Raw genomic sequence first — 16,516 nt, forward strand, 5'->3', positions numbered from 1 at the left:
AGAGGACTTATCGCACACTTATCATTAGTCTTCACTTATCATTAGGACTTATCGCACTTATCGTTAGTGCACACTAAATTGACTGAAAAATTCTACAAAGGGAACAGTACTGGAAGTAATGAATAGTAATTCTTTACTTTGAAGGAGGACAAGTATTTCATATTTTTATGATCAAATGTCGGATAGATTTTGCACACGCCTCGTACAGACAAAAAATATTTAAAAAAATACTTACTTGAACGAGGTTTTTTTTCTTTTATAATTTCTGTAAAAACAATAAGCAAAATTCGAGTTGATCAGACTTCATGCTAGGTTAAAGAAATTTAACAAATGTTTTAAAATAAAACAGAAATTCTAATAGAATTTATTTATATTCCTCGTTAAATGCATTTAAAGAGTAATAATAGGAAAAAATCCAATAATTTTATCTTATCATAGTGAAACATCCGGCACGCCTTTTTATTTCATAGTTACAATTGTTTTTTAAAGTCATCCTGTCTTGTTAATAAATATAAAATCGATTTTAATGCATCAAACTTCATAAATTATTTTTCAACTATTTTAATCAATATGTTAGGAGGGATGTAACTGCACACCTTAAACGCCATGATTACCATATATATTTAATCGATTGATGTTCTTACTGACAAGCGTAACCGTTTTCAGTATTGCTTGTTGAATGTTTTATATATATATATTTTTAAATAAATGAAATAAATAAATAAATTTAAATAGAGGAAATTTAATTTTTTTTTTATTACTTGTTAATTTTTTAACGGGAAGGGGGAGAAAATTTTAATGCGTGCTGAGTAAATAGATTAAAAATTTATTTTGGTGGCAGTCCAGTGATGAATAAATTCAAAGATTGACACAATTAATGTTATTTAAATCTTGTAAATTGATTTCAAGTTCATTCATTTGATGCAAATTTTGTTGATGCAAGTGTTTTGACGTACAATTATTTCTCTTTACTGCCAGACAAAAATCTAGGTAATAAGTTACCGTAATATATATAAAACATAGGCAAACTGAAATAATAATAATGAACTCTTACTTCAGTTTTATAGAAAAAGTAAAGATGGGCACTCAACAATTAGACATAAAAAAATGAAATTTAGCAATGTTTACCATAATTTTCGGTATGAGACAAACCCTCTTCAGGTATAAAGGTGGGCCCCCTACGAGGGAGGAAATAAAAATTTTGACGTTAAAACTTCGGGTTACGACAATCTATTTTTCGCTATGAGATTTACTATTTGAGAGGCGTTGCACTGTAAGCCCATTGTTGTAACTGATTTTGAAAAATAGTACATAATCTCTATTTTGGTTTTCATAATTTTTGTTTTTCAGTGCTCTTTAAAAATGATGTGTTATAAGCCTTATTGAGCTCCCCTCCATGGGAATTCGAGACTGTAATAATCACATCGAAAAATAGATAGTTCTATGGTAGGACCATTTACTATATTTCATTTTCCTTTGTTTAATTTTTGCGGGTCAATTACAGCCCTTTCCTCAGTCTTGTTTTGTGGATTTTCGCGCCCAATGAACCCGCACTAAAGTTGTGGAGATTTTTGAGTTGTGGTTGTTCTATTATCTATTCATTTTTATGGTGGTGGAGACTGCTCTTTCTTCGGAGTTTACATCTCATTCTCGTACGACGGAGGGAAATGACCTTTTTGACATTTCTAACGTCCTAACAAGTACACACTCTACAAAGTTGTTTGAAAATACACAATCTGTGTAAAATACTTTGTAAATGGTGCAATATATTACAGCGTTTATGAAAACATAATGAATGTAAACTATACTTTTTCCGACATCTTCCAACACCGATATCACCCAAGAATTCTACTTTATAAATAAGGCAAAGGTATGATAAAACTTAAAGCTACGACACGATAAGATACATAAAATTCCGGAAATATAAAATAAACAGCACAACGAATGGGATTCACTTATCACGTTTCGAGAAGATATAAATAATATTACTCGAACTTTGTCGCTTTAACTGAAATAGATAAGATTAGCCAAAAGGAAGTTCTATTTTATGAACTCACCCAGTAAACAAACACTATTTATCGTAATATTAGGGCACAAATATATAATATATTTAATACTAAATATAAATTTATCTCTAACTAAAACTGAATAAAATAAATTAAAAATAAAACATAATATATCCTATAAATGCAAATAATAAAATACTATATTGATTGGTACAACATGAAATCCCTATATAAGATCACAAAATGTTAAAGAGAAACCGTTACTATCTTGTACTTTTATTACATCAATTAATTGACTCTTCTCGCTTATAGCAGTTGGGCGTTAGCCAACAAGATCTCCTTCATTATTCTACCACTTGGAATTGTTGATAATTCTCTTCACTGCTGTATAATATCAAAAACAGTTTTAGTCTAGCAATAAAGATCAGATTTAATTAAATTTTCTCTTAACTATTCAAGTAAATAAAGTTAGTAAATAATAAGAAAACCACACAAATTAAAAACAGAAACAGTCAAAATAATTAAGATGTAGAATTATTAAACGATCTATTAATCACTATATTATATCTCTTTTCTATTATATATATTTTACACAGTAATTAATACTTTATTTATTACTGCATAAAAATGTTTGGAAGACGTATACTTGCAAATAAGTGACATAACAAATAAATAAAATAGCTCACTAGAGAAAACATAAAATTGAAATTATTTTTTTTAAATCTGACAAAAATGTAATTTAAAATCTTGAAAACTGTGTAGTGGGCGAAATCTAATCATCTACAGAGAGGAAGAGTTAAGTAAATCTTAAGTTATATTTTGATTGAAGGAAGCAATTTCTTTTCTGTATTTTCATATTATAAGGTGTGAAAGAAGTTTTATATGTTACGGTAAATTTGATTAATCCGATAATTATGCAAAATTACAGGCGAATTTGATTAATCACTTCCAATTTTGTAAAATTTAATAAATATACTAAACATTTACATATTTTCCAATCCAATCGTTAAAATAACGATTAATATAATCGTTATTTTAATAACTATTAATTACATTAATAGCGAGCGTAGGTTATGTCTGGTTAGATGATTTCGTGTACTGACGAATCGTATGTATCAACATAACATACACACGATTGGCCCGATAACCCCGTCTAATTAACGTTAAATATACAATTGTAAATTTTTTTTTTGAAACATTGGAGGCGATTAATCAAATGTACCAGTAATCAGTAGACCCACAATTTGGGAGATGGGCCGGCCTACCTCCCAAACTGCTGTTCTGATTAGGACATATAAAACAAACAAAATTAATGTAGGGAAATTAACTAGGTCTAGTGGTTAACTCGACAATTCATCATTTTTTAAATCCGAGGTTTAAGTCACAGTAAAATTTAGTTGCTTTTACACGGATTTGAATACTAGACAGTGGATATCGGTGTACTTTGGTGATTGGGGTTCAATTAACTACAAGCCTTAGGAATGATCGGCCTGAATCTGTATAAGAATACACCTCATTTATATGTCCTCACCTCATTCGGCCATGGGAGAGGGATTGCTCCACTGTTCACTGGTTAAGCAGATTGCAACGTAATGAATAATATAATGTGGACCCACAGACTAACATACGAAATGTGAAAATTTGTTAAGTTTTGTTGAAAAAGTCATCTCATCTTCCGCTGTTTTCGAAAATACAATTGACTTTGGAGTCAAATTTGAGACGCTCCACACAACTTCTTTCTAATACAAAAGCAAAAAATTCATAAAAGAAAAGAATATAATTTCGTGATTAACAGAATAAAACGAATGAAACCACATAAAAATAGAATATTCCTTAAGAATATCTTCCTGTTATACATTTAAGAAAATATTATTTTTTTACGATTAATTTTTTTTACCTTAATGTTGCACATTTACGAAAACATTCAACATTTCAATATTTATTCCTTTTTTAGCAATCAGTGTCATTAAATAAGTCGAATAATATCCTTTCTCACTTTAAGGTAGACTTAGTAGAAGCTGTAACTGAAGTACTTCGACCTATACTATATTTATTACTTTCCTGGATTAAAAGTTTTTATTTTTTTGATGCCATAATTTTAAAAATCGTAAGAGACCTGGCATCTGGAAAAATGTGTATACCCATTCTAAAGAACAACAAACATCCCATCATAACAATTTGTCGAGGGAATTTGTTTCTCGTCGGCTTCTTCACATTAAGCTGTATACATCAGCGTTTCATAAACCCATCGAAAACATTTGATAATCGGAGAACGGTATAAAAAGAATGTACTCGTTCCTTTCGTAAAACAACTACATATACTTCCTACCTCGTCTAAGTAGAATGAAATTATATATTTAAAAGAAGGAATAAAACATTGATAATTTAAAAATATAATTTAAAGCAATAAACATACATGAAAACAAAATTAATTGATGCTATTTGCATTATTTAAAAAAAATTACAAACTAAATTATACGACGGTAATGTAACTAATAATTAACAAAAACCGTGTACAACTAATTCATAATTATTATAATTAAAGGTACATGGATTACGTATTTCATGTATTTCCGAAGTAAGATGAAATACCTGAATTAACAGAATGCTGGTATCCGTAGACATCAACATTCCACGCCAAAACCCACAGTTACTTCTTGACCGTACATAGCTGTATTGATATCTGTCGAGTTATAAATTCTCCGACGTTAAACATATATAACTCAGTTTATTTTTTAAATTTGTTTTTAATCTCTTTTAAAGAAAACTATCCCTTGTGGAATTATCTACCTCAAGTTACGCCCGGGAATAATTGATAAAACTATAACAAAAAAAGTAAATTAAAATTAGAATTCAAGTTTCATAAAAAAATAATTAATGTGATTAGTAAGCTGGAAAAGTTCAACTACTATGATTATATATTTCCTGCACGTATCAGTCCATAAAATTGCTAAGTTTTTAATTTAATACGTAGGCCTTAATAACCGCTACACAAGCAATTGTAGTGTAAAATACTATTAGTAAGGTAAACCTTGGATTATATTTTATTATGTAATTCCGCCAATTGTAAGAAAAAATATATCGAATCAATTCTACAAAATAATACATAATCTGAAACGCATTTCGTGAATTTACTAACATAATATACTAATATAGTAAACAGATCTGTTATAATATCGAATACATTGGTGACGTACACGTTAAATTAATCCTAATAATTATTCCAAACAAGTGATTTTTCAGAATACATATCACACATAACTTACACAGCTCTCCATTTGAAAACGTATCGCACAAAAACGGCTGAATAAATGTTAATGGAACTTGTTCATCACAACTGATTGCTTTTAGCAAATTAAATTTTCGGAAAAAATTTTTCTCTCTATCGGTTTGGTAGGAAGGAATTTAAAGAAAATGTTATTTTTAGACTTCCTTGAAGAACTGATGCTAGGATAACCTGTTCCAGCACCCATCGTGTTCTCGGATTACATATATATAAATATTTTGTTAACAGGTTTATTATTTCACGATTTAATACGAAATTTGTTAGCTGAAGAAGTGAACACAACGGTTTTTTTCTAAACGTTTTAAGTCTCGTACTGTAATACAAAAATCTTATTACTGCAAATGAAATGCATGATTTTTCTGTTAAATGATTCTACATTTCTCACTACATATTTTCAATAAAATTCAATTACAACAATCTGGGAAACTTACTAGGAATTTAATTACTGCAATGACATGAGTTCTAGTCCCTTCACCCCCTCCCCCAAAAAACCCATGTAGTTATTCGCGTTGGATGTATTACAATGTATACAACGGAAACTTATCAATAACATTTTAAAGGGATTTCCGTTTCCATGGCGATTGTTTTAATAATTCTACAATTAAAAACAACAAAGCACAGGATTGATTTTAGAAAAAAATCAACAAATCAATACGCATATACAATCAACATTCATACACATCATTTTTGTAAAATTCTGACAAGAAATTTCCAATGAGAAAATAAATAACAGACAGGATAAAAGGTTTTTGCAAAATTGCACCCGGTAATTGTTAACAAATGTGTATAAGAAAAATATTATCTTAATTAGGATAAATCTCGAGATACTGAGTAACCTTGACCTTGCTCTACAACCACACCCCCTTGACCTTTAAGTTGAAAATTCATTGGCATCAATGCCCATATATATATATATATATATTAATAATCTGGCCAAGTTTGGTCAAAATCGGTCCAGTAGTTCTGGACATATAAGGTAACTTAGAGTGCGACATCGAACATACAGGTACATACGAAAATTTCCATCCAGTTTTTTTTTTTTTGGGGGGGTTCCAAACTGGACCGATTACAATACTTTCCCTTCTAGAACTAGAATGCTATCTAGATGGGAAAGTAAAAATAACGTTACACAATAAAACTCTATCTCCACTTTCCGGTTTTAAAAGTTTAATCTGTAATTTCCTATTTACCTAAAATCAAATATATTATTGTATAACATATCATCCTATTTAATTACTGAAAAACATTTACTTTAGTTTATGAAAACATAATTCTAAAACAAAAGTAGGTTTTAGAGAAAAAAAATACATATCGTCGCGTATTCGCGGCTCGATCAGGATATTAAGAGACTGACATTTGAAAATGTTTATATAATTACAATTAAATAATAATAAACGACAATAATAAACAACTAACAATAATAATAATGAACGACAATAAACAAATAATAATAGTAATTGCAACCACAACAACAAATAATAATAATAATAAACGGTGATTACATACATAACATAATTTAAAGTAATCATCAGGATTAATTTACAGGTAGTTAAATATTGAAACCCCGAATTCAGTCCCATTGTCATTAGCATGACCGCTAATCTTAACACTTTTAACATGTATTAACAATAATAGTACAATAGATAAGACAAGAATAAAGTTCTTTTACTACAAATACCTTTCCTGTTCAGAAATAAAACTATCCTAACAATTTATGAATGAAATTTAGTACATTATCTCTTTCATTTATAGTCTTACAAAATCGTATTTTATCTCTTTCGTTTATAGTTTTACAGTAACTTACTGAACCACGTCTTGTTTTCATTAAATCGAATTACCTGTGATGTCACCTTAATCGCGTCAACTTGTATGCACTAGAAATTCGATTCTTCATTGACCTCCTCGCATAATACTCTCGACTCTCAACTGTTCTTTCCAAGAGTATTTTTTCATATTCCTATCATTTTTACTTGCAGGACAGAACCCAACTCGAAACGTGAGAATGATCATCCACCGTCAAATTTTCCCATGAGATTCCTACCCTGGTTCCGGTAACTCTTCTCACAGAACAACATCTGTTTAGGTGTGCCAGGGGGCAGTATTACAAAGTTAGATTGTTAAACGGAGGAATCCTTTCTAGATTCTCCCATTATTATATTTTCTATTATTTCTTCTTAATTAGCAGGAATCCGTTACACTGGTCTTGTTACAATGTATAAATGTATACGTACATATATATATATATATATATGTACGTATACATATGCATATATATATGTACGTATATATATATATAAGTAATCCATTAAACATGAAATCATTACTGTATTAATTGAATATTTGTTTACACCAAACCTAAAATAGCGTTACAGTTGTATATGACCCGACTAGGACAAGTTACTCTTGAAGTGACATTCATTTTAAAAAATTTCACTCAGTCGATTAACGAAAGCAAGAGTTTAAATAGTTTACCTTTGTCTTCAACGACGAAAATATATTGCTGCTTGTAAGCAAGCCAAACCTAAAGAAATGCAGCTGATATTTAGCTACAAAAATGAAACTTTCACTTTTTTTTACCAAAAGTACACTGTATAAAATAAACACTATTACTATCAGAGAAATGAATATTTATGTAAACTGCCACTATTCATGAGGTGAAAGTAATATGTTAATATTTATTTAACACGTTAAAGATAAGTCAAATAACAAAAAATACTGAATAAAAGTATATCCAACTAGAAGTGTACTTTAAAACTTAATTATATTCAACCAGCGTATTTCAGTACATTATCATGCGTACTGATTGCATTTTAAGAACTTAAAGTATACATGAAGGCAGCTGTTTCTTAAACAGTATTGAGTTTGGTTGTGCTCCTTATGGAACTGACTAGTGTCCTATGTTACATTACCACAAATTTAGGCGGTTATTGAACGAAACAGAAAAACGTTTCATAACTGATGTACTCCGGGCCAATTTATTTTATTGAACAATCAAAATACGTGATATAAATATAAATACACTACGAATGTACTCGTATCAAGACATCTTTTACAAGTCTCTTAAAAATACCCGATAAATACATGTAAATTTTTTTAAATTTCCGTTAAACCGTTATTTGAAATAATTTTTATATTTTAAGTGTACTTAAAAAATTTTGTACACTGTACAAAATTTCATCAAAATCAGTTTCTCCAGTCAAAAGTTATTAAGCTTCAAACAATGCCAACATGCATAAATTTAGGTACATAACTTATCCCCCACTTTTTCTTTCTTTTTTTGGAGTCCGTGGGTCTTGAAATGTAAAGAAATGCAAAAAACACATAACCCATTCTTTTTTAACGATTACTACACTTTCCTTCTTGCAGCATAGCTTTAGAGTTACTTCAACAATTTAAATTTAAATATATATTTCCAAATCATTTAACTTCAAACTGAAAATAAAAACAGACACATATAAATCTTAACGAAATGGATTACACGAATATTAAAAGAAACAAGGGGTCCATATGAATTATTTATAAAGTATAAGGAATATAAGAACAATATAATGTCCCTTACATGTAAAGTATATTACGAAAATTATGTAATGTTGAACAATCTGCACGACATAAAAGTAACTTGTTTGTACACAAATATATCAAAAGTTATTAAGCCTCAAACATTCCAATACGCGTACGTACATAGTAACGGAATTGTACGTAAACACAAAAATCATGAAACAGATATGCGTCGGAAAACAATGATATTAATTTACTTTATCTGTCCCAGCCTTTCTTATTACAGAAGAAAGGTTGTAGGGGCACTAGTCCCTATTGATCTCTCTGAGAGTAATGATGTCTATTCAACAGCCATTCAACAGCCAACCCTAGTTGTGAGCGAACAGAATGTGTTACTTGGGGCTGAACATCACATTTTCAGGTCTGAATTTCAACAAAAATAATTTTATTTCACTAGTCAGGATTAAAACTCCTACGCATTAAACTGACGACATGGAAGAATAAGTACGCAGGTATCACGAAATAACCAGGAGCCATAACCTGCATTACGCAAAATACAGGTTATGGCCGAAGGATCTTGAAGCTTAAAGGGATAGACAATAAATGAAGGATGGAAGAAAAATAAGTTATAGGATAATCGATAACTTAGAATAAGGCTTTCATCGATTGTAGGTAATTTAAACGTTGACTATTATATAACCGAAAAATCATTTCGATTAAGAGACTGAATGATTAGGAAGTTCATGAAGATTGGTACATATGTAGAATCTAGATCCGTATTTGTATTGCTACAAATACTCAACTAACACAGTAACTCGAGGTGTAAATATTTAAAACGTTATTTCACAAAAAAAATGTTGTGGAACTTCCTAAACCATCACTGCCGGATATTATAAAAACAGGCTTTTTAAAAACCCCATTTATTAAACAGTCCGATTCCAATAAATCACCTAATATCTGGATCGATCATATATTAAGTTTTACGGGACTATATTTTTTTATAAATAATGTGAGAGTAAGTTACTAAGAATAAAACCTTACCTGAAACATTATTTATAGTACTTCTTATCTTGACACTAATTACGCTATTTCAGAAACGTTCACTCGAGTGGAAAGATAATGCTCTGAAGAGTTCCTATGCAATGAAATCACAGCAACAACTGATCTCGCAAGTCGTACAGTAAGTGATATTTCGAAAACGAAATAAAACAAGTTAACTCATTAAGTTACAAAGATCACTCTTGTCTAGGCCGAACTGGTTTAAAAGTTAAAAAATGAGGCTATTGAAATAAATTAACGCTAAAACCGAATGAATTTAAACTAGATAATTATTATTTGGAAGAAACTGCAAATGAACCGTCAGCTTTCACAGACACGTTCGATTCTTTAAGATCTATTTTTATTCACTAAATAGTATAAGTAAACTAACACCATTGGTCAGTACAACAAAAACTTCCGTTCAATTCTACTGTCGTATAAAAAAAAAAAGAAGAAAAAACTAATAGGAAGAAAACCATAAATCCCTCCCACGTTTTGTCGTTAGTTCTTTGTTAAGTAGACGCTGCGTGACTTACCTTTAAATGAAAAATACCCGTTTATAATTATTTAGTATTCAACCAAATCTCAAAAGGAAGTTATTTATAAAATATTCATACAATGACACAATACTGAAAATAGAATTATCTAAATACGTATTATGAACAAATTTAACCAATTTCAACCATTATGTATCGTACGGTTTATAATCCATTATCTACTAACTTAAGCTTGGGAAAAACAGTAACATTCAACAAATTTACTGACAGATGTATAATTTATTAAATTAAAAATTAATAATTAATTTACGTAAAAATCATTGCAAATTATAAGAAATTATTATATAAAGCTACTAAAAAAAAAGACGATATTAGTAAAAACAATAACTTTGTACAAAAAATAATCCAATTTTCGAAGTGTTCCCGAATTTATTTTAAAAACCACCTCTTGATCACAGGTTAGGCTTTTTGTACGGCTGTGTGTACCTTAGATTAATCTTCCCCCCCCCCAAACCTTCCAGGGCCGGACCCGCAATTAAGTATTAACTCGGCCCCGGGAGGTGCCATTGCCTCTAACTACCAGGATTGAGCAGTGCCAGGCCTCGCTATACCGTTCCCAGCCGCTCCACCCCAGTTGCCGAGACTCGGTCCTTTGGTATCATTGCCTCTAACAGAGGCACCCCGGAGAGGGCGCCCTCACTGGGACACGATATTTTCAGCACGGGGATCAGGAGTCCCCCTAATTCTCGCCCCCACCCATCCGAGCAAGCCCGAACGAACGGCGACTCCACAGAGGGCTGTCCCTCATGCCCTCGCTCCCAGTCCCTTTGTTGCATCACCTCAACGACATAATGTGAGCTAGTAGAGAACCAATCTAGTCTCTAACATCTTGTTGACAGTGTTCTATGTGTCCATAGGACACACCGCAACTCGCCATGTCTGACGTTCACCGGCCCACCTGTCACACTCAAAAATTATGTTCAGGGGTGTCGGTCTCGCCACAGTACGGGCACCCCTCATCATCCGCCCTCCGACCCCGTACAGGTAAGTCCTAAATGCTCCGTGGACGGTCAGAAATTGGGTGAACCAATAACATAGCTCATCGAATTTCCTCCCGTCCTGATGCTCGACATGAGTCGGTGGGTCCACCGGCCCTTATGAAATGCGTCCTACCTGACCTGCCGTTCAGTAATCATCGCCTCGAATAAGCTTTGACGGTCTATCCCAGCATACAGTCTTTTTTCCTGTGGCCAGCCAACTGTTGTAGCGGTACGATGCCAGCAACCACCATCACCGCCTCGGTCGACACAGAGTTGTATGCGGTCGCAACCCGCAGAACAATACGACGTTGTATACCTTCCAACAAGCACCGATTTCGCCCGACCTCCAGTGCTCTGTGCCAGACGGGAATACCGTAAAGGTGTATGGAATCTACCACATGGACATACAGCCGCCGCTTAGACGTTCGTGTTTCTATCACGCTCCCCAATGGCCCGCCAAGCCCCGTCACAGCGCGTTCAACCCGGAGACAAATCTTTTTTCGTGTAAATAACAATCGACAATTAATAGTAAATGACAATTGGGTGTCCACCCGTATTCCCAGATACTTAATTGCAGTTTGGATATCCACTCGGTGTTCCCCCACTCGAAGGTCATCGAGGAAACTTTCCGCCGTTCCGTGAACGCCACCGCTGCGTCTTCTTCCGTTTTGGCCGTGATCAATATGGCAAGGTCGTCGGCGAAAGCCAACGGGGTAACCTCCGGAGGGAAGTCTATGCCGAGTAACCCATCATAAGCCAGGTTCCACAGAAGGGAACCCAGCACAGACCCCTGAGGAACGCCGCACGTCACACCGAAGCGCAACACCCTCCGCCGGAGCATATAGTTAAAGACCTGTCAGCGGACGATAACGGATTCCGGTAGCCTACTTGTATAATACTTCAGAAATATCAGCGGCTTTGACAGCACAACCACTTTTTTCAATTTATCCTGTTTCTTCCAATGTTTTAATACGTTTTTTGGGATTTAAAGTTTCTTTAATCCGATCAAAATGTATCCGGCCTTGAGTCATAAAAACAAAAATACTTAACCTACTTTGTTCATTACTTTGAACGTAGATTTGAAAGTAGGCTCCTTCTGAAGTAATACACTTATCCCAGCGATATTTGTTGGAAGCAAGTCATTTTCAGTGAGCATCTTAGGTCTTATTTTCGCATTTCTTTTGCTTTCTTCTGTGGAAAGAGCAAAAAATCGCAGGGTAAGTTGTGATGCGTGGACTGCAGCGTTGAATTTTCATGACGGCAGTTGATAGAGTTTTTTTTAAATATTAGGCATGGTTATTATGAATATGGTCCTCAAGGACATACTGTTAATAAAGGGCACTACATAATTGTAGTTCTGGAAAATTCATCACAACGTTCCAGCCTTGCTCATGCATTTTGGATCTTTCCTAAGCTGAAAATTCCGCGCTTAAAGGAAAGATATCTGAAGACAGAGAAGAAGTCAAAAGAAATGCGGAAAAAGCATTTAAGGTATTCACACAGCGAGTACCATAAGAATTTTCCAGTGAAAACTTCTTCCAACAACGGACGTATCGCTAGAATAAGTGCGTTCACCAGGCGGGATCTACTTCGAAGGAAAAAAATCACTGAACAAAATAGATTATGTTTTTTCATTTTTATGAGCCAAGGTCGAATACATTTCGATCATACCCGTATATCCGTGTATATGAACCAGAAGAAATTATTTCCTTGGGTTATCATCGAGAGTCGCGTCAGTAAATTTCTCCGTGTCAAAATTTTCAAGCACCATTTTTTTTTTAAATTTGGAAAAATACAATGTTATAAAAGAAATACCGAGAGAAAAAGGCACGGTATAACATAAGTAAATAAATAAAATGTAAAAATTCGATTGTGGGGCAATACAGTGTATCGTAATGCCATTGCGGAATTTCATACACTGTTCGGCGTACTAGTTTCTGAGGAGGAGATACCGTACAGCTATAAAATTCGGTAGTGTGCTACTCACAATCTCCGTATGTTGATAAAAATGTATGTCTTAGTTAATTAGTGTGCCGTTCGCAAGTGCAACCAACACTGGTAACCCGTCTGTTGTTGGCCAAAAAAAGAAACCGAAAGAACATCTCGGAGAATCAAGGGAATACGAATAATGGGTAAGAGATGTGCAATGAAAACATTAAGGTGTAGACACGGTAGGACTGCGACAAAAGAATTGTTTTAAGGCTTTTTGGATGCAGTGAACTCAATCTTGTATAATAATTCCTTGGGAGACGGAGAAACCTTTACGTAGAATGAAAATAACACATTATCGTGAAAGATTGTGCATTGACTAGCTTAAACTTTTTTTATGCTTTTCCTCCAGTTGGAGACGTACTGAGAACAGACTTAATCTTCCTTAAAGACTAATCTGCCGTCCTCAAGAATTACTAAAACGAAATTTTCACTGCCAAAGAACATTTTTATTACATTATATCATCTGTATAAAAATTACTTACGGCTGAAAGGTCTCACACAATAAGATGTGTTGTTCAAACTACGTAAAATGCTATTATCCTTCTTAAAAAAAATCATTAAAAACTTTTAAAATGTAATTTCAAATTTTTTCCCCGAATCTTATTTTATAAACGTTTACGCAGCATCAGTATAATTTTGAAGTAAAACGTGCAATAATTATGAGAATCCAATCTCAGTAAATTTGTTTAGAGAATATAATCCAGTAACAGGAATCCAGTCGGTACATCTTGAAATCTGAAAGTTAGTCTGTAATTATTTTCTGATTTTAAACTATATATAATTTTTATTAATTCTCATAAAAATTCTTATGCTGCATCTCAAATTTTTTTGTAAATGTAAAAAAGAAATAAAGTCAATTTAATAAAATCAGGCTACCTTATAAATTAACCTTAGAAACGACATTATTTTCAGTCAAGAATAATCATAGCGCTAACAAAGGACAAAATTACTCTCAAAGTTAATTTAAGCATTAATTAGTTTGATCACGGTTGATCACATCGAACAACTTTTACGGATAAATTTAATTGCGAATGAAACAAGAAGTAGGCAAACTGTATTCTGAAATAATATACGTATATACCGAACTGTCAAGGCAACAATATCCATGAATCGTTCCCTGGTTGGCTGCTGATAAACAGGATGAGAGACGGGTTATCAAAAGATTCTTCTTCTTCTTCTTCCCCTTCCTCCTTTCAACTCTTGATACACACAAACACACACACACTTCTCACGATGTTCCAGCTCAGTGACCCAACAAACAAGCTTACTGTATTTCAGTGTTTATTGATCATATGGAGCTAGTTCATCTTGAACAATTACACCAAACGGTTCACGACATAACTATATACACACATAATAAAAACATCTGGCATTATTTAAAAACAGAAATTTAAAATTTATAAATCTATAATAAAGCATTAATAATTTTATCGATAACGATTTAAAAATAAAGTTAATAAAAAACCTATGAAATCATTAAAAGAAAAAATACTAAAAAAATTTACACTAAAAATAATTCATTTTAGCATTATATTAAATCGATATGTAAATTAAGATCTAATCATAATAAATAATAATATTTAACAGAGAGAAAAAATCGACGATTTAAATATTTTAAATAAATATATAACTTACAAGATCTTTGTAAGAAAAAAACTAATGATTACAAAGTATAGAAAGCACAAAAATAGAATATCTACAAACAGGGACGGGTATGCTTATAAAAATAAACAACTGAAGTCAAATGTACTTCGGAAGACCAAAGAAGAGATGTAAAGATGTAGAATAGAGTTCGAGACATCTGGAAGCGACCCAGAAAATGAATAGAGATCGACAACATCGAAGTAGATTATAGTTTATATAAATTTCTTTAATAAAAATTAACGACAGTTTTTAATTATTAAACGAAAACAAAATGAAAAGAATCTTAATGTCATCCAAATATAAAAATTGAAGTTGCACAGTAATTAAGCCTTAACACCAATTTCAACGCAAAAAAATACAGTTTTATTAATGATAATAAAAAACTATATAACAAAAAAACATACTGTTTTTTCTAAAACTGTTTACATACTGTTTTTCTAAAAACATAATAGAAAATAATCCTTCGTAAACAAAAAAGTTAATGCAGAATAAGACATGCATCGAATAGAAAACGCCAGTTAACTACAATTCTCAACCTAGTTTAGCGGATTCACTGCTATGCAAGAAGTTTACCTTGAAAGCCGGACATCATCATCATCATTTTATACTGTATCACCGATTTAATGCTTGCGCGTAACGTAAAGGATTTACTATTGAAACAAAGGTTACAGCAAAACGAAAAAGAAATATCCAGTCGTATATACCAAACAAAATATCTACAACTGAACAGACTTGAGAATAAGCAATCGAAAACTTTTCTGATAAGATTAACATGTTAAAATATCATATATATACATATATGTTTGATATTATAGAATCGGACGAATGGTATGATTAGTACACTATAAATCAAGAATATCAACCCATTTAAAAATAAATAGGATACACTAATGTACGTAAAGTTAAAAAAACGTTCTACGTAATTTTAATTTCTACAGAATTATATATCAAATATTGTATAATGACTGAATGATTCTGAGACCTCACGTAAAAAATATTAAATACATACTTACAATATGTATTACATTGGGGGAGCAACTTAAAACCGAACCGCTACAGAATAAACATACTTAAGACGTGCAATATTTTATAAATGGAATTAAAGAAAAAAGAAAATGTAGTAGATCAATTAAATTCTGTATTTACATTAGCAAAGTTATATATTTATTAAATTTTTACGAAATATGTTGGAGGATCCTGCGCAACGATGCACTTACGTACTCGAGTTATCAAAGTCGTCGATTTCTTGTTGAAAGTTCACCTTCAGTACACTGATAGTGTGGACATTTGATGCATAAAATCTCTCCTTAAAACTCTAACACTAAACCTAAACTTAAACTCTAAAACCTTTAAAACTCCTAAAACAGTCCCGAAGTAAAAAATCGCAACAAGAGAAATTTTGGGAACGCGGAGGCCACTGCCATGTGCTGACAGTTCGTTCTTCTGTAAAAGCTGCAAGAACGTGTGCTAGTGAATCGTTTGATGTGCGACCGTTGCTCTGAATTGTTAGAAGAA

General features: G+C 32.2%; 1 protein-coding gene across 4 annotated transcripts in view; it reads right to left on the bottom strand.

Annotated features, from left to right (window-relative positions):
• Positions 1 to 16,516, bottom strand: part of pnut (septin 7-like protein pnut) — a 200,981-nt gene that overhangs the window by 155,556 nt on the left and 28,909 nt on the right. The window contains exon 1 of one of the 4 annotated variants that reach the window (XM_075360193.1): positions 9,832 to 9,978. The exons of the other annotated variants lie outside the window; for them this stretch is intronic. Within the exon in view, the coding sequence (XP_075216308.1) occupies positions 9,832 to 9,840 (9 nt within the window). The 5' untranslated portion in view covers positions 9,841 to 9,978. Of the gene's footprint in view, positions 1 to 9,831; positions 9,979 to 16,516 lie in introns of those variants that run through there. 4 annotated transcript variants of the gene reach the window in all.

Source organism: Lycorma delicatula, chromosome 3 (genome assembly GCF_047948215.1).
Source record: "Lycorma delicatula isolate Av1 chromosome 3, ASM4794821v1, whole genome shotgun sequence".
In the NCBI taxonomy this organism is placed as follows: Eukaryota; Metazoa; Arthropoda; class Insecta; order Hemiptera; family Fulgoridae; genus Lycorma; species Lycorma delicatula.